This window comes from Lampetra planeri, chromosome 44 (genome assembly GCF_965212315.1).
Source record: "Lampetra planeri chromosome 44, kcLamPlan1.2.h2, whole genome shotgun sequence".
Classification (NCBI taxonomy): Eukaryota; Metazoa; Chordata; class Hyperoartia; order Petromyzontiformes; family Petromyzontidae; genus Lampetra; species Lampetra planeri.
Genome location: NC_136150.1, coordinates 166482 through 187462, shown reverse-complemented (window position 1 = coordinate 187462; position 20981 = coordinate 166482). Strand labels below are relative to the sequence as shown.

General features: G+C 48.7%; 1 protein-coding gene across 5 annotated transcripts in view; it reads left to right on the top strand.

Annotated features, from left to right (window-relative positions):
• LOC144732748 (uncharacterized) overlaps positions 1-20981 on the top strand; it is a 44581-nt gene that overhangs the window by 13436 nt on the left and 10164 nt on the right. For 4 of the 5 annotated variants that reach the window (XM_078614324.1, XM_078614321.1, XM_078614319.1 and 1 more), the window contains exons 3-12: positions 5869-5945; positions 6621-6713; positions 7356-7451; positions 9114-9152; positions 12790-12858; positions 13575-13622; positions 14944-15003; positions 17126-17268; positions 19684-19750; positions 20851-20928. In XM_078614324.1, the coding sequence (XP_078470450.1) occupies positions 5869-5945; positions 6621-6713; positions 7356-7451; positions 9114-9152; positions 12790-12858; positions 13575-13622; positions 14944-15003; positions 17126-17268; positions 19684-19750; positions 20851-20928 (770 nt within the window). The remainder of the gene's footprint in view (positions 1-5868; positions 5946-6620; positions 6714-7355; positions 7452-9113; positions 9153-12789; positions 12859-13574; positions 13623-14943; positions 15004-17125; positions 17269-19683; positions 19751-20850; positions 20929-20981) is intronic. The other variant, XM_078614322.1, reaches the window with a different exon arrangement.

Below are 20981 nucleotides of genomic sequence, written 5' to 3'. Positions count from 1 at the left end.
TTGGGGTCCAGTTGTTCAGAATCGCCTTCAAGAAGACGGTGACTCTCCGTAGCGGAACCACTCTGATCTGCTGATCGTATGACGCACTTCTTACCCAGCGTCCACTCTGCATGTGTCGTAACTTTATATTTGACTGCCGTGTTTCACGCTGTCCCACGACGTATTTCCTGGATTCATATTGTCATTTCAAAATGACCCACAAAATGAGCCCCAACTCTCACGCGTTTATTCGTGACGTTGCCCGTTCGTGTTTACACTTTAATTTCTCAGATCAAATTTTTAATGAAAAAACTTTCAAGTTTTGCTGCTGCACATCGCCCGGTGGCTCAGAGCGCCTCGTCCCCTTCCTGCCGCTCTACTTTGTGTTCGTTACTTCGTGTAATCTCAGAGCAGCAGCTGTTCTGTCACTATAAACGGCGTTAATAATTTCTAGGTGTTGCATGCAGAACATGTGTACCGAGGGTGATTGCTTACGATGGACTGGGATCAGAATGATGAAACAGAGGGGTGAGCCAGGACAGAGTAGAAGAGTCATTTTTGGAAAAAAAAAACTATTTATAAGAAGCAACATAGCGATGTGCCTCCAAGAGAAAATTGTATGAGAGAGGCCATCTAACAAGGTATTTGGCCTACTCTTACACACTGGCCAGACAGACGTCTTGGAATATATTGGGAGCACCTCACACTTTCCCCCACCACACGCAACTTGCTGCCGGAACTTCGGCCCTCCTATTCACGCTGTGGGGTGGAGATTTAAAAAATTTGCCCCCATTCTTTCAACCATCTTGCCGGAAGATCGGACCGAACCGGTGACCTCTCTGGATAGCTGGTCCAGTGCACTCTCGTAACACCCTCTGCAATGTACAGAGTCGTTAACATATACAGTATATGGGCAGTGGCGTAGTAACGACATTGTGTAACAATTTGTTTTTTGTCCCTGGCTAGTAAATGTTATTTCCTAATTGCTTATGCCTCAAAAGTACAGAAAATGGCTATTATACCCCACAAACTTTGCTTTTGTGACCAGGACAGTGATATTTAGAAATTTACCTATTTTCCAGAACATTCCAGATAGATTCAGTGCTGAGTAAACTTGGAGTAACTTCTAGAACATTCTAGAACTTTCCAGTAATATAAATAATAGTATAAATACAGGGGCCTTAAGCCCACCAGTTCAGTTTAGTTCCAGCTGCCTAAGTGGATACATATCTGCATTTTTCTGAGATGGCATCAAGAGGCTGCAATCATCCGGCAGACGCATTTTGCTTTGTCTGCGGCCAATTTATCATCTGATAAGATGTGTGAGGCATACAAGGCATATTTCGGAATGCCTGTCGGGGATTAAGACAAACCCTGGGCACCTCATTTCACCTGCGAGCAATGCAAAACAAATTTGTTGAAATGTTTTATATTGTAAAAGTTTTTAATTTTAAAATGTTTTACAATTTTCAATGTTATTGAATAAATATATCATATATAAAAAATGTTGCACATTAGTCATGGGTGAAATAAATGTATTTTTGTAGGATGGTACAGAGGGGAAAAGAGAGCCATGAAGTTCGCTATCCCATGAGCTCCCCGTACTCACTCCTCCGGAACGAGAGCAGCCGTCTTTGGAAGAGCAGCAAGTCAGAGAGTGAGGAAGACGTTGTAGATCCAGATGACAATTTCAGAGGTGGAGCTGAGGAGAGAAACCCATACTACCCCAAACAAAAATACCTCAACGACTTGATCAGAGATCTTGGTCTCACCAAGTCCAATGCCGTACTTTTGGCGTATAGGGTCAAGCAGTGGAACTTGTTGGAGTAAAGTGTGCAAGTCGCAGATCAAAGGAAGCGTCACCAACCTTTTTGCAGCTTCTTCACCCGTCAAGATGGGCTCTGCTTCTGCCACAATGTGACCAGTCTGTTCGAGGCAATCGGAATCGCCTGTAACCAGAATGAGTGGCGCCTCTTCATTGACAGCTCATCCAGGAGCCTCAAAGCCGTGCTGCTCCATAATGGTAACAAGTACCCGTCTCTTCCCCTGGCTCATTCGGTGCACCTCAAAGAGGATTACAACAGCATCAAGACCTTGCTGGACGCCTTGAAGTATGATGAGTACGGCTGGGAGGTCATCGGAGACTTCAGAATGGTGGCATTCCTGACGGGTCTCCAAGGCGGTTTTACCAAGTTTCCCTGCTATCTTTGCCATTGGGACAGCAGGGACACCAAGGCGCACTACCACAGGTGGGACTGGCCACAGCGGACCGAGTTCTCTGTGGGGAGGAACAACATCAAGTGGGAGCCACTGGCGGACCCCCAGAAGGTGCTGATGCTACCACTGCACATCAAATTGAGCCTTATGAAACAATTTGTCAGAGCTGTAGATAAGGAGTAGGCAGCCTTCAAGTACCTTCAAGACTTCTTCCCTAAGCTGTCTGAGGCAAAGGTCAAAGCCAGTGTCTTTGTCGGACCACAGATAAAGAAGATATACTGGACTTTGAACACTGCTACCAAGGACAGTATAACGAGAACATGATGGGAGACTACATTTGGGGGCTCATTCGTGAAAGTGATTTACAGTAAAAATCTCGAAAAACTACTCACTTCTAAATCTTTTGTCATGTTTGTATTACTTTAGTATGAATACGTGTTAATGTTGAGTCCTATGTTGTTGTTTTCTGACTTTATGTGAACGAAAAGATACAAATTCGCCCGTTTTCTCATTGAAAATAGGTACATTTTAAAAATATCACTGTCCTGGCCACAAAACCAAAGTTTGTGGGGAATAACAGCCATTTTCTATACTTTTTTGACATAAGCAATTACAAAATAACATTTCCTACCCAGGGACAAATATTGTGTTACATCGTGTTATCAGCTCAGGGGGTGTGGCAATCGGTCAGGTGGGGCCCCAAGATTGTATTTGTATCGCACGGTGACACCACACGTCGGCAATGGATTCGGACTTCACTCTGGCATCCGCTGGTTTGGAGCGCTCCAATATTTATGTTTTGGTTCACCCAACAGCACTGGCGTGGCTTTCAGTGAACGAGCGCACAGCCCGTGAGAACGAAGTGTTCCCACCTTGTACCTTCCCGGTATTCGCCCCAGCCAGGAAGTGAGGCTCTGCTTGTCTACCTGGTGACACTGTGATTACAACATAGAAACAAACGTGCGTTGCACAATTTGCGGCCAAAAGTCACTGCACTAATTAAATTTAAATTAAACGTGGAACATAAATGAAAGCATTTTCCAAAAAACCCGTTTTAAACAGTGTTTTCATTATTTTTTTTATTTTGTACTGTTGTTGAAACCACATCTCATGGTGGTTGTCAAGGGGGCCCCCCAACTCGTAGCTTTTCCCACCAGGGGGGGGGGAGTCTAAGGCCCCCCTGCCTGCCCCTCGCTTCGCTCCGGCACTGTATATGGGCAATGTTGTATCAGTAAAACTCTTTAAAGGGAAGCGGCAGTGTAATTCTGAGAGAGCCGCGCTACAAACCCAGCGAGTTCGATTCCCGTTCATAACCAATAACAGTGACGAATATCTGAAGCGGTCCTGCCCCCCCCCTAGGTCGACTCAGCCTTAAATGAGTGGTGAGGTATGTAAACATCAGCGGTGGGGAGAGAAAGGCGGCCGGGCATGGTACTGGCCACCCACCCCCTGGTGTGCCATGCCAGCCTTCGTAGGTGCTATTCGTGAACAGCACTTGCCCTGACAGTCTGCTAAAGGCTACACAGGGCACCTTTGTGCCGGTCCCTGCAGTGTGTGAGTTGCGCAATCCGGTCGTCATATTTGACGCGCAGTGTGATGATATCAGCAGCTTGAAAAAGAGTTCCTTGTGTGTCACTTCTGCTCCCGCGTTTTGTTCCTCTTGTAGTTTGTCATTCGTTTGCTAGATTTCATCATCATCTCCTCGTCGACGATGAGAATCTTAAATCGTGTCCCATTCCTGATGACGTCAGGAATGCTCGCTGATCGGCATTGGCTTCCAGTTGCTGAATGAATATGTAATAAGGTCGCACTCATGACACACAAAGTGCTTGCCACAACACCTTGCTGATCTCGTCAAGGAGCATGACCCATCACGTGAACTCCGGCAATGGATCAAAGACGGTAACTCGCGTAGTTTCAGATGCGTTTCTGCATCTTCTGATATTAGGAATCCATCGGAGCTATGCTCTGTTATATCGAGATTGAAAACTCATTTGTTTGGAACTGGTTTTTGTGTTTAGTTTGCTGTCCTTCCCCCCGCACATCTGATTAGCACGGTTGGCTACGTATGGTGCAAAAGAAGTTAAACATACGTTTCATACACAACTCCAGCAGCATTAGTTCAATGCGCGCAACCTCCTTACCGGGTCCGACACAATTCAACATTCCATCAGCAGACGCGTGCTTGCTGGAAACTGCTACGGTCAACATGCCTACAAGAGTTTGGTGATTTTGGATTGAAATATTTCCGATGTCAGTTCCCCCAATGTGAGCCACGAGTCTTCTGAACATTATAACTTTCATAATAATTCATAATAAACGTTTTTGGGTTAGATCGCGTTATTTATAAATGTGTCGTAACCCTCCACCACCCAACACGGCCAATCAGCAAAAAAGTGTCACGTTGACAAAAGACAAATAGTTCACTGCTTTAGCCCACCGGTGTGTTGAAACTTGAAACCACAACATTTACAATTTTTGAGTAGTACGACGTTTCGCTGGTAATTGCATCCAGCATCATCGGGCAATTCGCCAGAATGGTGAGGCTCTGCTCTTGTTCCCGGTCTTAAATAGAGCAGCAGCAGTGTGACGTCATCATTTAATTCATTCAGGTGCAATGATTTGAGGCGGGGGGGGGGGTTATTGTAATTATATTAAAAAAATGGTAATCAGTCAATTATATTATTGGTTCTTTCGGTAAAGTCACGTAGAAGGGAAATAATAAAATAATAAGAATATAAAACCAAGAATATGAATCCCTGCAGTCACGAAAGCTTTAAATCAAAATCAGTCAATTGTTACGATTAGTAATTATTCTAGATTTGAAGCTTTCGCAAGGATTCACACTCTTATGTTTTTTCGGTAAAGTCACGTAGGTAAAAAATAAATAATTTATTAATCATTATTTTATTTCTATTATTATTATTTCTATTGTTTTTTTTACCTACGTGACTTTACCGAAAAAACCTAAGAGTATGATTAGTAATGAGTTGTAGATTAGTAATTCGTTGTAATGTGTTTTATTGTAATGATATGCTACGTTAGTAATCAGTTAATTAGTATTTGTTTCCCCTATAAGGAATTGTAATATGCATTGTTTAATAATACGCTTCCAAGCTGTCATAAGGTTAGGAGAGATTTTACAGGTGGTTAGGCCTTCACGTAAAGTCAGTTGTCAAAGTCGGTCGCAAAATAGTCCCCCGGTGATTTCGTAACTTGACAAGGACACCGGCATTGCCTTTACAACGTTTGAATGTTTGAATGTTTTAATGTTTTAATGGCCATTCTGGCTCTTACTGCAATTGCTGCCCTGCCAGGTCCCACGCCATTCAAATCTCTAAACGATGAGAACCCCCAATCTGCCGCCGCCCGTTGGGACGGCCGCGTATTCTCAACTCTCCGAGTCGATAGCGTCGACGACAAAATGGGCCATGCGTTCAGTTCTTTCGAACTGGTGGTCTGGTTAGGGCTGATTGGGGGCTTCTGGACATGCAATGCGTACACTGCCTTTGCGTGTCATTAAATTATCTTAGAATTTACCAACAATTTCCTTCATCAGGCCCCTGGCTAATAACAAGGCCTGTTTCAAGGCCTGAACCAAGAAAACGAGATCTACGTCACCGAGCGCATGACCTCTGCGTGTGTCTTTGTGTTTCCGCCATGTCTCTGCAGTCGATTACTCACGAGTTGTCCTCAGCTTACAAACCGACGAGGCCACGTCTGACTACATCAACGCGAACTTTGTTCAGGTGAGCCCGATCACGGGACTCGGTGGTGGCCGCCGTGCCCACCGTCTCACCGCCATGGCCCTGCACTCGGGGAGGGCCTCACCACACTAGCTCAGGGGTCGGCAACCAAAACAACAACAACAAGAAGAGACATTTTATTTGAATTCGTAAAAAAAAATCCCTGAATATTTCAAGAGCCGCAATGCAATGTGAATACAAGATGGTCGAGGCAGTTCTTAAAGAGTCGCATGCAGCTCCAGAGCCGTAGGTTGCCGACCCCTGCCCTAGTTTCTCTGCTTTGGGATCATTTAGATTTTACCAAAACGCGCTCAGGTGCACAGCGCGTGTTCCAGAGCCTTGTCCAGACCGCCAACTCAGAAGCCACGTTGTTGTTGTTGGATCACCAACTCAAGGAGTTAAGAAAACGTGGCTGTCCTGACAGACAGCGGTGAAACAAAGCTCACCTGAAGAACGGTTTCGTCCTTCATCAGTCATGTTCACTGCTGCCGTGTGCCTCTGGGAGCCCCATATTTGGAGAGGGCTCGTACCTTTGTAGAGTGCCACAGTGCTGCCTAAATGCAACAGTAACTGAAATCAGTAAATCTTTGTGATGGGTTTTCTCACCGTTTACACATGCTAATTGTTGCTTTTGTTTCTCAAGTTGTAAACGTGGAGTTATGGATAAACGTCTTCCAGCGCTTTGCTTGTAGATCGATGGTGAAAACAAACATTGTTCACAAGACGTTAATACGACTATCGGGGACAGGATGGGGAGGCGTTCATCTAACAGTGAATAAGACATGGCCCACTATGTTTGAAATTCGGCGATCCGTCAAGGCCTCTCTCGCGAGCAATCATAATCACAAATAAACTCCGTTCAACAGGTTTCCGCGCTCTCCAGGTCAGCTGTCACCCTCAGTGAATTAACGTGCGTTTTAGAAAGGGCCATTTGCTTTGCTGACATTCAGTGCATTACTCATCCTCGTGCTGCTTCATCATAACAGGCCGAACGGTCAACATCGGTGAATGAGTCAGTGGGTCTTGTGATTTCATAAAGAGACCTCTCAAAATTAAATGCTATTGTAGGGTCATTGCACAAATATATTTGACTGGTACTGGGTACATCAGGATGCCAGTTAGCGTAGGTTTATAAATCCTGGTTTGGGGGTTGACTCAGCCGATCTTCACTCCAGGGTTGATGGAATGAGTGCCATAACATAGGGGGGGAAAGTAAACAATGGTTGGCCTAGGGATAGACTAACCCCACGCCATAGGAATGTGGAATTTCCACCACTGCCTGAAGGGTTGTAAACAGGAGATAAGTGCCGCCTCGATGCTCATTTGAGTCGGAAGTCGCTGTGACCTTGACGAGAAGTTGTCATTCGTGCGCGTGATCCCGCCTCCGCGCGTCGCCCGCGTGTGGCCCCGCAGGGTCTGAACGGGCCCCGCACTTACATCGCCACTCAAGGGCCTCTCGCTCACACGGTCATCGACTTCTGGAGGATGATCTGGGAGTACGACATCCAGGTAGAGACACAGCTGCACGGTGATGCTGGGGACTACAATGCCACGGTGATCTGGGAATGTGACATCCAGGTAGAGACATGGCTGCACCATGATACTGGGGAGTTCAATGTCATGGTGGAGATGCGTCTGCCCAGGCCTGGAGAGCCATGAATTTCCTTAAATAAATAAATAACATTTTATATACCTCATTCCTCCCATATCTGCCTCTCTCCAGAAAATTTCCAAGTATTTTTTACACATCCCCATTAGCTTCATGGCCTTCTGGGAGCGCATATATAAATATATAATTTCAGCAGCGTTGGTTTCAGACAAGTAAACTCTGGACCAGTTTTGAGATTTAGTGTCTCATCAGCAGTCAGGCTTGCTTGAACCAATGCTGGAGAACAGCCTGATGTTTTAGGCAAGGACCCTCTCTGTTCGATGTGGGCCTTAGTTCGAAGTAAAACTAGATAATGCACAATGCAATTATAGATTTTAAAATGAGACCACGAAAGACAAGTAGTGGTAATGCTGTGTTGTCAGTGCGTCATCTAATTACGTTACTAATAATGTCCTGGGTGAATACTTTCGTTTTGATTACATACAGAAAGTATTTTGTAAACTGGTTTAAAAAACAATGGAAAGGGGAAGCATCATCTTATCATCTTATCAGCAGCATTGATCGCTGTAACTACAGCAGCGTCCACGGCCGTGCCGAGCCATCCCAGCGCAGCTCTGGACGTGCCGGGTTGTTTTTCCACTGCAGAATGCGAGTCGCGCCGCTGACATCCCACGCAGCGAACGAGCAATGCGGCGACGCCGTACCCCCACGGCGTACCGACTGACGCCACGCGCAGTGAAGGCACCCTTAACCCCGCCTCTGGCCCTGCTTGGCTCAAAGCCAGAGTCAGACTTCTCGCGAGGCCATCGTGGCACGGTTTAACTGGCTCGGGACGGTAAATAGCCAGTGGAAACACCACCCGTACCGTAAGAGCCCCGTGCTGGCTGAGCTCAGGTGTGCCAGTGGCAAAAGGGTTTTAGTGGCCGGGACCAAGTCTCACTGCCCCTGCTTCTAGAGTACTGATGTTTATGCACCGCAGCACTAATTATAATTACAGTAATTTAAGGCTGAGTGGAGTCAGGGGAGGCCCAGATCAGGTTCAGACACAAGTATTGAGCACCCGATCATCACATGCATGGCCAGGTGTCGAACCTACGTCCCCTGATAATTCCTTACAGTGTGCGGACCTCACACCACCTCCACCTTGAAAGGACAAGGGGTGGTGACGTGGCCCAGCGGAGCGAGTTCGTCTCTTGTTGTGGAGGTTTGATTCCGGCAGGCCACGCTGGTTAATACTGTGCTGTGTATTAACCGTAAAATATAATGTTCCCGTCTGCTGCACAGTGGAGCTCAATATGCGGTGAAGTCATTCAAAACGAGTAGGCCATCGCGTACCGGTCCCAATTTGCCAAATTCAAACAATTACGCCGCAGGTACTCAATTGGGATTACACACAGCAGCAGCGCCTTCATTTGTGATGTTGGCCAAGAGCTGTAAGAACCATAGCAGCAATACTAAACGTACAAAATCAAATGACAAATACGCAAAACCCCAATGCATGCCGAGACTGTTTCAGACGGTGACACTGTGTGTATGTGTGTGTGCACTCTGTTACCTGCCAGGTGATAGTCATGGCTTGCCAGGAAGTGGAAGCAGCAAAGGTAAGGAAATTCCTGCCTCACCAAGACCGGCTAGGCCGCACTTGCTGACACTCCAGCAACCGAGCTAATACATGCCAGTGCCAACACTGGCTCAGCAAAGACGATTGAATTTAGTGGCTGGATAACTGAAACTTATTCACATTTTATACATTTTTATCTCAATAATGTCACGTGAATCTGAAATGGGGCCAAACAAAATGAAACATTTAGTATCTAAAAGGATATATATTAAACTTACCCCGACAGAAGCCGATTCAGCTCCCGGTATCGCATGCCCATTACCTGTGACGTCACCACCTCTATGGCATGCCGGGCCGAGGGAGATCTCAGTCGGAAGCTATGGCGCTGTGTGGTGGCATCGATGGGTTTGGGACTTACGTCTCGGAATTATTTGCGTCAATCTTTAGCTGGCCGTGGTTCTCTGATGAGCCACAATGAGGGCGTAAGCCCATCCATACCTCGCGTGCTGCAGACTGCTCAACGCTTATCAACATCCACACGCTTGTGAGCAGCGTTTTTTCAGCGAGTAGAATTTACCGGGTTATTTTATTCGTAATTTCTCGCGTTTTTTTAAAACAGCCCAGAGGCAGGGTCACACACCTCTGCATCATATCAGCGGGAGCTTTAGGAATTTCCATTGAAGCTTCATGATTCTCAGAACCCTAAGTGCAAACACCTGGCTAAGCAGATCCATCTGCCCCCAGCAGCACTTTACCAGATGCCTGTCGCGAGGCTTCACAGCGGCACTTGAACTGTGCTCTGCATTACCCTCCTGCGTGCCAGGCCTCTGTTGACTCAGTGCCACGTCTGTTGCCAATTGGTTTTTTGCGTGAGATCCGTAACAAGGCTAGCTGAAGACATTTCTCCCCGTTCGATTATAATCCACAATAGGCTGCCTTCGAGGATCTGTGAATCTGGAGGGTTTCCGATGAAGTACAATGGCTGTGTACGCAGGGTAGCTCACCCGTAAACGGTTCGCTGTATACGCACCAACGCATTGCAGTTTGGCGGGACGAGTTCAGATAATCGTCACAGGTGTTGGCCGTGAGCCGGAATCAGGTCCCTGAGTTCATAATGCAGCGCGCTAATCCCTGTGCCACCGCTCTCCAAACAATAAGACAAAGGTCCCCCGTGTAGCCTTAACACACTTTTGGGGAAAGTGCTGTTAGTGAGCACCTTTTAAAGGCCAGCACGGCACATGAGGGGGTGGGTGGGTGGCCAGCTCCATGCTCGGCTGCCTTTGTCTCCCCAGTGGCGATGTTTACGCATCGCACCGGGTATTCATTTGAGGCTGAATCGACCGAGGAGAGGCCCAGGACCGGTTCAGATAATCGTCACCGGTGTTGGTGGCCGTGAGCGGGGATCGAACTCGGGTCGCTGGGTTCGCAGCGCGCTAACTGCTGCACTACCGCTCCCTGCTCCCAACAACACACACACGTGTACACGGTGCGTGTGGTTCTTATACAACAAACGTGCACACGTGCACGCACAGGATGTGGCGTAAGTTGTGGTCTTGGTGCTCGGCTGCAATTCCTGCCGCTTGTTTTGGCGTCGGCTCCGTGGGGCTGTTCCTGATCGCTTGGCGATTGTTAAGGAGGTGATTTCTCGCTTCAGGTTTCCGTGTTTTTCCGTGCCGTTCCCTGCGTCCCGCGAGTACAACACGGCGCCTCGTCGCATTCAGTAACATTGCTGCTGCTGCTGCTTAACAATTTTCCTGAAGACTCAAGACGCATTTATTCTCCCGACAGTTCAGTTCGTTTTTCCCCCTCATGGCCAGCGATCTCATTATTTATTTTGTGATATGCAGCGTCGTGAGTTCCTTTATAACTGCAGTTTATGATGATTGCCGCTACAGCGGGCATGAGGTGGTTAGGAGTCTCCATCGGCGAGCGTCTCCTCCACGCTCTGCCCAGCGCCTGCGCTCCTGATGCGCTGCTTGAGGCCTGTGTGCTCTACGGGGACCGCGTGCTGGCAGGGGGAGGAGGGAGGACGACCCGTGCAGTCGCTCCCCGAATAGAAGTTAGACTGCGAATTGTGACCAAGGTTGCGGAAGCCTCCTCGTTCAAGTTGATTACCAGAAGAGGAGAGCCCCCCGCGAGACGAGATTCCGTTGCGGTAACAAATGAAAGAAGTAAACAAAGACAGGGCGAGCGCAGTACCCAAGGACGCAATAACAGGCGCCCCCATTCCCTGAGGAGCGTTGGGAGTATGGGAGCCTTGTTGTGGAAACTCCAGATTAATATCACGGAACCAGTCTCCTCATGAGATGAGAACTGCTGGCTCCCTACAAACCAGTCCGAGCTTATCCCTCCTGGAGAGACGGTGGAGGTGACCTCTGGTTGGGTTGTGAGCTCACAACGCTAACCAGAGATCTCTAACCAGAGCTCTCTAACCAGAGCTCTCTAACCAGAGATCTCTAACCAGAGCTCTCTAACCAGAGCTCTCTAACCAGAGCTCTCTAACCAGAGATCTCTAACCAGAGCTCTCTAACCAGAGCTCTCTAACCAGAGATCTCTAACCAGAGCTCTCTAACCAGAGCTCTCTAACCAGAGCCCTCTAACCAGAGCTCTCTAACCAGAGCTCTCTAACCAGAGCTCTCTAACCAGAGCTCTTTAACCAGAGATCTCTAACCAGAGCTCTCTAACCAGAGCCCTCTAACCAGAGCTCTCTAACCAGAGATCTCTAACTAGAGCTCTCTAACCAGAGCTCTCTAACCAGAGATCTCTAACCAGAGCTCTCTAACCAGAGCTCTCTAACCAGAGCTCTCTAACCAGAGATCTCTAACCAGAGATCTCTAACCAGAGCTATCTAACCAGAGCTCTCTAACCAGAGCTCTCTAACCAGAGCTCTCTAACCAGAGCTCTCTAACCAGAGCTCTTTAACCAGAGCTCTCTAACCAGAGATCTCTAACCAGAGCTCTCTAACCAGAGCTCCCTAACCAGAGCTCTCTAACCAGAGATCTCTAACCAGAGATCTCTAACCAGAGCTCTCTAACCAGAGCTCCCTAACCAGAGCTCACTAACCAGAGATCTCTAACCAGAGATCTCTAACCAGAGCTCTCTTACCAGAGCTCTCTAACCAGAGCTCCCTAACCAGAGCTCTCTAACCAGAGCTCTCTAACCAGAGCTCCCTAACCAGAGCTCTCTAACCAGAGATCTCTAACCAGAGCTCTCTAACCAGAGCTCTCTAACCAGATATCTCTAACTAGAGCTCTCTAACCAGAGCTCTCTAACCAGAGCTCTCTAACCAGATATCTCTAACCAGAGCTCCCTAACCAGAGCTCTCTAACCAGAGATCTCTAACCAGAGCTCTCTAACCAGAGATCTCTAACCAGAGCTCTCTAACCAGAGCTCTCTAACCAGAGATCTCTAACCAGAGATCTCTAACCAGAGCTCTCTAACCACAGCGCTCTCAAACCAGAGCTCTCTAACCAGAGATCTCTAACCAGAGCTCTCTATGTGTGTGTGTCTGTGTGTGTGTGTCTGTGTGTGTGTGTCTGTGTGTGTGTCTGTGTGTGTGTGTCTGATCCATCAACCCTCGCTGCTGCCTCCACATACTGCATGGCCACCAATATACACTGTACAATATACACGATACACAGTCGTTGTGAATGGTTGCATGTTTTTTTTCCCTGCAGAGAAAATGTGAAATGTACTGGGCCGAAGAACACAAGCCCAACACCTATGGCAGTTTCCTCGTGGAGTGTGTGAGTACACAGGCCCTAGGCCACGCACCACCTCACGCCTCCACACGTCGCGATCGCTGCTGCCGGGCTACAGCCCTGATCAGCATATTCTAGAAATGTCAACATTTGTATGGTGGGGGTCCAGACTTTGGTAAAACAAACTCACTACGCATTTTTGCGGAGCGTCATGGGTCAAAAGCAAATATAAGCTAGAACTCTGTTTTGTCCCCATATATGAATACTAACAACAACAAGATTTTAGTCCATCAGTGTATTGGCATTCCAGATCAATATTATCAAGCAGCATTTGCTAAAGCAGGCAAGCAAGCACACTCTGGACCGGTTTCAACCTTCTGGTTAAAGACAAACCACAGTAGTGCGATTGTGAGCATGCGACCCACACGACGGTTTGCGCTCCTTCAATGGACGAAGAGCAAAATGACAAATTCTCTTCTGAAGCCCTCTCATCGTGGCCAGTAGCAGACTTCGACATTGTAATCTAGCTCTTGAACTTATCGCTGCCATCGTGCGCAAGAGTAGAACAAGTCAGATGTTTATTTACAAGAGCTGCAATTTCGCACGACGCACATCGGTGAGGGTAACGGTTGAGCGATGCGAGTCGCTAATGCTGTGTCGACCGTCCAGGTCGCGCCCGGTGCAAACCCCGCCGACGTCTGTGTGTGCCATCCGAATTGCATCGGCCGCCGAGTGATCCGCTCGTTTGCCCTCTCGCGCAGGATTCCATGGAGGGGAGCAAGCAAGAGAAAGCGGCAATCCCCTTGCAGGCAGGTGGCGTAGTCCAATCTCCCACCCACGGGGGGCCCCTCGCGTCCTGGGGGCCGTCGAGCGGCCCACCGGGGGGTACGGCGTGGCCGGGTCGTTGGAAGCGCGCGGCCGCTGTGGGCGATGCGCACTGCGAAGACGGCAGTGCAGTCGCCGCTCGTCGCGGTGGTTCGCGGTTTGAATCCGGCAGGCCGCCCTGGCTAATGCCGCTAGTTGTGCGTTCACCGTAAATTCGTGCCGTCCGCTTCACGGTCGACGCCAAAGATTCCGCGTCATTCGCAAGAGCAGGCCGTTGCGTGCTGCCGTCGCCGCCCACATTTTTTATCGCACCGCGAAATTTCTCAATTCGGGATAACACAGCACTGTCGCACACCCCTACCATGAAACTACTGCAGGCTTTGCCTTTGAAGCACAGCAGCACCTTCGTGATGGCCTTGTAAGAATGGCTCGAATACCATAGGGAAAACTAAAAGTCACCGATTCTTGAATCTAATTGCGACTCCCGACGAATAAGAAGTTCATCTCGTTGTGGCGAGCGCAGTCGTGGGAGTGTGCCGCTTAGCGACGAGCGTCATGCCGGCACTCCTCACAACGTTCCAAAGTAAAGCGACGCTCCTCCTCCGCAAATCTTGGGGGGGGGGGGGGGGCGGGGTGGTGGAACGGCAGGGGGCATCGCCACCACCGGACGGACCACGGACGGTTTCATCCGAGGATTTTGACATGACACGCGTTGCATGGCTACACGCCTGACGAGGATAACTTTGTCGATTTTATTGTATATGCCTAGTCATCATGGACTGACTGGTGTAAATTGTAATGCTGTTTTAGAAGGGCTGTACAGCTGAAATTTGGAACACATTTAATTTAAATCTATGCTTCCAAGTTGCAAATACGAAAAGCAGGATAATATTAATTTCAACTTGGTGGTTGATTAGTTTTACTCATCGGGAAGCTTCGGCCTAAAACTTTAAATCCCTTTAAATCTCATGATAAACACTCACACCAATACTGTCTCAATCACCAGCGAATCGGGTAATTTGCTTCGTATGCAGTGCGATGCTATAGCTGATAGCAATCAGAGAGCCTGCTACCAGTTGCGAGGCTTTGTATACAAGATGTACTGGCCGGCGTGGAAGGGTAAGCGGAGGCCACTACGAGAGAGGCGCTCGCTTACAGCTCCCTCGAGTGGAGGAGGCCCCTTCCGACGGCAATGGCCTGACCGATTCATCGCAGGGCGCACCTTTACCCTCCACAGTTGTGAATGACGGCATCACGATTACTCAGATGTAATGTTGCTCTGTCTATTTCTTTTTCTACACACAGGAAACGGACGATGCGTGTAAAGGATACTTTGTTCGTACGCTGAAGGTCACATTCAAAGAGGTGAGGTTAACTGTACGGTGCATTCCCGTTCCTGTTCACATTAACGTCGGTCAGGCGTGAGGGTTGGCGGATCGTGCAGGTGTTGTGAAACTGCCGCCCCGTGGGTCTCCACGAACCAGAACCTGGCCCTGCCAGGAGACGGTGGTACAGCAGGAATGTGGACTCCACCTGTTTCGTCTGTATGGGATTGAGTGTTTCCCCCTCGCCACCCGTGGATTTTCCCCCAGTGCTCCGGTTTTCTCCCACACATGAACACTCATTAATTGACCAATAACACCTTATTATAAAGATAGGACCGCAGAGCTTGGGAAATTGTTGGCATCGGCTCATCATGTGGCTGCATTCACACTTTTCTGTGGTTCCTCCTTGCGCCTCTGAGTCCATTCTCTCTCTGCGAGAGTGAACAAATACAGCTGCGTGTTTCAAGTGATAACTCTATACTGCACTGCCAAGTATGCACAACGTCACACATACGACAGTAACGACTCTTCATGTAAATTGACTGCCAAGCTTGTACGTAAATAATAAAGTAAATATACTTTACTGTATGGTAACAAGTAACTTTTTTAAAGAATAATGGCGTTTATTAACAGTCAGTGTTGAATAAATGGCCACTTTCCGGCCGTGTCAAAATTCAATTGAAATATTCCGGGGTTCCTTGATCTCCTTGGGGACCCTATGCCTCAGCTTGTTCCACGTGTACCTGGGGCTGCCACCGATTCCATCATAGGAACGTGGAATCTTCACCACTCTGGCTCAGGGCCGCAAATGGTAATTGAGTAGGGATACATCGCTGATATTGGGTGCCGTGGTGGCGAGATGTTAGCTCACTCGCCTGGTATGCAGGAGGTCGTGGGTTCGATCCCGACCCTGACGCCTACATATTTGGAGTTTGCATGTTCTCCCTATGGTCCGGTGGATTTTTCTCCGGGTCCTCCGGTTTTCCACTCCACATTTAGAATCAACATGTGTTTAGAGTATTTTGCTGCTATACATTTCCACGAAATTAGCCACTTCGTTGAACTATCAGTTGTGGCCAGGTTGCTCCTGCGTGGGCGTGAGGCCGTGTGCACTGACATTATAATCGGTGACGTGTGAGGAAATGGTCCTTCTTCAAAGCACATCAAGAAGAAGGACCCTTGCTCGAAACGTCACCAATTATATAATTATATATGTGTATATTCTTCTTTTAAAATGTATTTACGGTGCTATTGTGTTTTTTTTCTTGTTAATTGTGCCTGTGTACACTGCCAACGCAGTAGCAGCATCACCAGATTACCTGGTTCTAATAATAAGTTTACTACTACTGTGACTGCCACCTGCTACTGCCTGTAGTCATCATGGCGATGAAGTGATACCAATGGTAGTCGCTGTGATGCTGTTTGAAAGCTTTTTATGACTGCTGATGGTACTGCTGATATCCAGGCGGTGGTGGCCACTCACGTGGCCTGTAACCCAGAACGGAGAGGCAGCAGCGAGGGTTGGTGGATCACACGAATGTTGTGAAACTCCCTTCCGGTGGGTGTCAGAGAGGTGCCGTACGGCAACTGTGGACCCCACTGGTTCTGTCTGTGTGGGATCGAGAGTTGCCCCCTCCACATGTTCGGGTTTTCTCCGGGTGCTCCAGGTTTCTCCCGGATGTAAACACTCACAAATAGACCAATAACACCTTAATATGAAGAGGACTGCAGAGCTTGGGAGGGGGAGTTTGGCACCAGCTGAACCACTTGGTTGGACGCGTAATTATGATTGATGATGAGAACATTGCCGTTCGTGTGTTTATTAATGAACCACCCCTATCGGACGTCTGTGAATAAGCGGATTCATAGTTACCAGCTTTTAACTGTAAAACCTTCTTGTACGTTTGAGGTCCTTGCCTATACATTCTGGCAGTTCACCAGCATTGGTTTCAAGCCAAACCCGATTGCTGATGAAATAATGAATGTCGAGACCGGTCTGTAGTTTTGCTTGCGTTGAACGAACGCTGGTGAAATTATGAACTCCCTAGAAGGCCGCGTGGCTCATGGGATGTGAGAAACAGAAATGTGAAGAAGGCGTACTGTCCGCGATGTTCCTTCTCCGTGTTGAAAGGGTCCTTGTGCAATCCCCACCTCTGCTACAGGAAACCAGGGAAATATTCCATTTCCAGTTTCCTTCATGGCCAGACCACGGAGTCCCAGAGTCTCCGCACAGCATCCTCTGCATGGTCGCCCACATTCACAGGAAGCAGGGGGCAGCCGCCAGCCCCATCTGCATGCACTGCAGGTACCGCCGTTCGCTCGACCCGTCGCGAACGGCCAGCGCAGGTCCATCACGCCGCCCGCGTGGCCTCTTCTCGCAACGGCGTCGTCGGCGGTGGCCGCCGCCTCCGCCGCTCTCCGTCTGCCTTTCCGGCGTCGCTGGCGATTTGTCCGATCTGTGCGTTTGTGGGTGAGGTGGGCGGGGGTGGGGGGGTGGGGGGCGACCCCGGGGGGGACGGCGCCTCTCCCGTGCGGGGGTCGTAATCAACTTGGGACATCGACCGCCGACGAGGCAGACCCCCGGGCGCAACAATGGCCGCCTCCTCCGATTGGAGCGTCCGATCGTCGGCAGAGCCTGTTGTGGATCCAGCATTGGCGCTTGCGGCGGCATCGACCCCTAGGAAGGCGCCTTTGGCATCGCTTGCAAAGAGACCGCAGCCAACGCAGGATCCCTTTGGAGTAACGTCCAGGTTTACGAGCCGTACAACAGCAGCGATGGAAATGCACCGCTCCGGTAGAACTTTCAGTTTTGCGATCCCAGAGTGCCGATGATTACGGAAGCCAGGCCGACCGGGGGTCTGCCTCGTCCTCCCGTGCTCGGCGTGCGTCCCGAGGAGACGAGTTCCGCCACTGCCTCCGCTGTGCGTCTGGTCTCGCCGCTCAGTTGATTTTGTGTGACCAGGCGAGAGAGATCAAGAGGCCACGATAGGGAGTCTCAATTGCCAGAGTGACCTCGGTCACCACAATGACAAAAGCAAAACAAATGAAGTACAACAATGAAGCAAATAGAAAACAATGGAAGGACAACGGTGGCACAAGACGAATACACATTTTTTTTCACAAACATAAATCAATGTTAAACCATGGAGCGTGTCCTTGTGAGTGAGTGTGAGTGAGAAGTTGGGTGGGTGAGTGGGTGCATCTGCAACTGAGTGGCTCCATCACTTGCAACCAAATCTCTAGGACATGACTGTGTGTGCAGGGTGGCCCAAAAGTCAAAACACGTGGGGTTATTCCACTTATTATTACACTGACAATCAAACATTTTCATTGTTTATTTTATTTAACATGTTGTCTGTTATCATTATTAAGATCTATTTTTCTCCCACCTGTGGGGTCACCTCACATCCGTTGTTTACAAAACCCGACCAAGAACCCGGAATGAATTGAGGCAAAACAACATTGATAAATGTTCAAAGATTACACAGTTTTAATGTTAAGAAGAGTTCTAAATGAGTGTTAATTGAAGTCAATTCGAACATTTGTTAAAATAAAATATATATAATAACCCTATGTGTCCTGAGTTTTGGGCCACCCCATATGTATGTGTTCAGTTTGTTGTCCTTCCCCCGCACCTCCGATTAGCACGGTTGGCTATGTACGGTGCGAAAGAAGTTCAACATACGACATTGCTCTGGAGAGCCAATTTAGTTCGATGGACTAAGAAATATGTCTGCTCGTGTTTGCTTTCACCCACGATGCTCCACGGCGATGCGTGATGAGTTTATGTACTGCGCTGGTGTTGTGTTGGACCAGGCCCCGTAGTTTACAGGGAGTACTCTTGCCGATCACGTCTGGCTCTGCCGGTGAGACCCATGAGGTTTGAGACCGGTCCAGAGTTTGCTCACGTCAACAGATGCTGGCGGATAACATTGGTTTGGACAGCCAAAACGCCGACGGCCTTTAACGTGTTGTTATTTTCCTGTGGAGACACGGAGCGGAGCTTTGCTTTTATTGCAAACGTCTGACTATTTATCGGCCAAATCAATGCACAAAGTGAGAGCCATATCCTGCTCAAGCCAGCATTGAGCCAGTGCTGATATCCCGTTTACAGCCCTGAACCACTTGTGAAAATGCCACATTACTTATGACTGAGACGAGTATATTTTGCGTGGTGTGCAGGGCAATCTACAAACACCCCACTGAATTCTAATGGCCATATTGTTGACAACAGGCGGTTGAAGGTTGTGACAGCGATGCTGCACATTGTGCACTCTGAGAGCATTAATGGACGATACGGGATTTGAGGCTGGCTATGAGACATGCAAGTGGCTATACAATGCCGACGTCGTTTTCTCTCTGGTGGTTTCCCTCGCTCTATGTGGTTTGTGTGATTTCAAGCTGTATATGCGGCCAACCTATTTCTACCCAAAACTCGCTCGATTATGCACTTCAAATTCACTCACATGCGGCTACGGACGTGCGACAATATTGCTGCGAGTATTTTGCGTCTACTGCGTGTGTCCCGCGTGCGCTACTCGGCAGGCAGCTGTCATCGGCGGTTTCGCTTTGTGCCCCCTTTTTTGGAAAAGCGTATACTAGTACTGCCGCATAGAGCGAGGGAAACCTGCATTGCGATGTCTCCCTAGTGTTTGAACGGAGTGTCTATAATTGGATCGGGCTCGACTGTATAACGTCTCCATGTGCGTGGCGTGCGCAGCGCTGGTTGTGGAAGAACCGGAGCGCTCTGTGTCATCCATTACACGTGGGACCTCATCAAGTCGAAGGTGCAGTCATAGCTCAGTATCCACGCGGGATGTCTAACACGACATTGATTTCTCCTTCACACACGTTGAGCGGACACTCTCGTCATCTCATCCATCGCACTGAGTTCACCCACCACAGTTCACAGCACAACAACGCACCCACTCGGTCAAACACTCACTCAACACACAAAGACAAAGATCCCCCGTATAACCTTACAGTTATCTTGGGGCAAGTGCTGTTAGCGAGCACCTATGAAGGCCGGCACGGCACACGAGTTGGTGGGTGGCCAACACCACGCCCGGCCTCCTTTGTCTCCCTGGTCACCATGTTTAAACATCGCACCAGGTACTCATTTGAGGGTGAGTCGACCTAGGGTAAGCCCAGAACTCGTTCAGATAATCAGCACTGGTGTTGGCCGTGAGCGGGAATCGAACCCGGGTCGCCGGGTTCGTAGCACAGCGTGCGAACCATTGGATTACCGCTCCCCACTTACACACTCGCCCACCTGCTCACTCACCCAATCACTTGTCACACTGCAAGTTACAACACATCTTCTTGCACTCTTATATAATATTACAACTCTGACAGTGGTGCTGTCACTGGCCGCTTGACGTGTTGAGCCTTTGCGCCTGTGCTCCGTGGCTGCGTTTAAATAAAGACCGCTGCTCTCAGTTTAGCATTTGCAGACGAGTGCTGGCCTTATTCTGCGCTAATCTGCAATGCAGCGCTTTACGCCTGGATGTCCCTCGTCCAACGCAAAATCAAATCCGTGTGGATGTTTCATCATGGGACGGCAGGGTGGTGGCGGCGAAGTGATGACGCTTGTACCTCACGGCAACTAGGCTCTGGGTTTGATTCTCGACTTGGGTGCCTGTCTGTGTGGAGTATGTGTGTTATCTATCCCGCTGTTCTGCATGGGTTTCCTCCGAGTTCTCTTGATTCCTGCCACGGCAGAAAAAAATTATATAGCTGGAAGTTACGCCAGGAGCATTGCCTCAGACTGCAAAACTTTGGCAGGGCCCTCCTGGATGGGAGTCTTGAGACTCAGTGAGGCTTTCCTGGGTAAACAGGTGCAATAATAATAATAATTTACTTTATTTGTTTTTCTGTGCATTTCCAGAGAATAGAAGAAAATTTCAGCATCTTCAATGTGATCCAGGAAATACGGACACAGAGGCCAGCAGCTGTTCAAACCAAGGTATTTTATTTCTTTGAAATATACAATGAATGGAGTAATATGCACCCTAACTG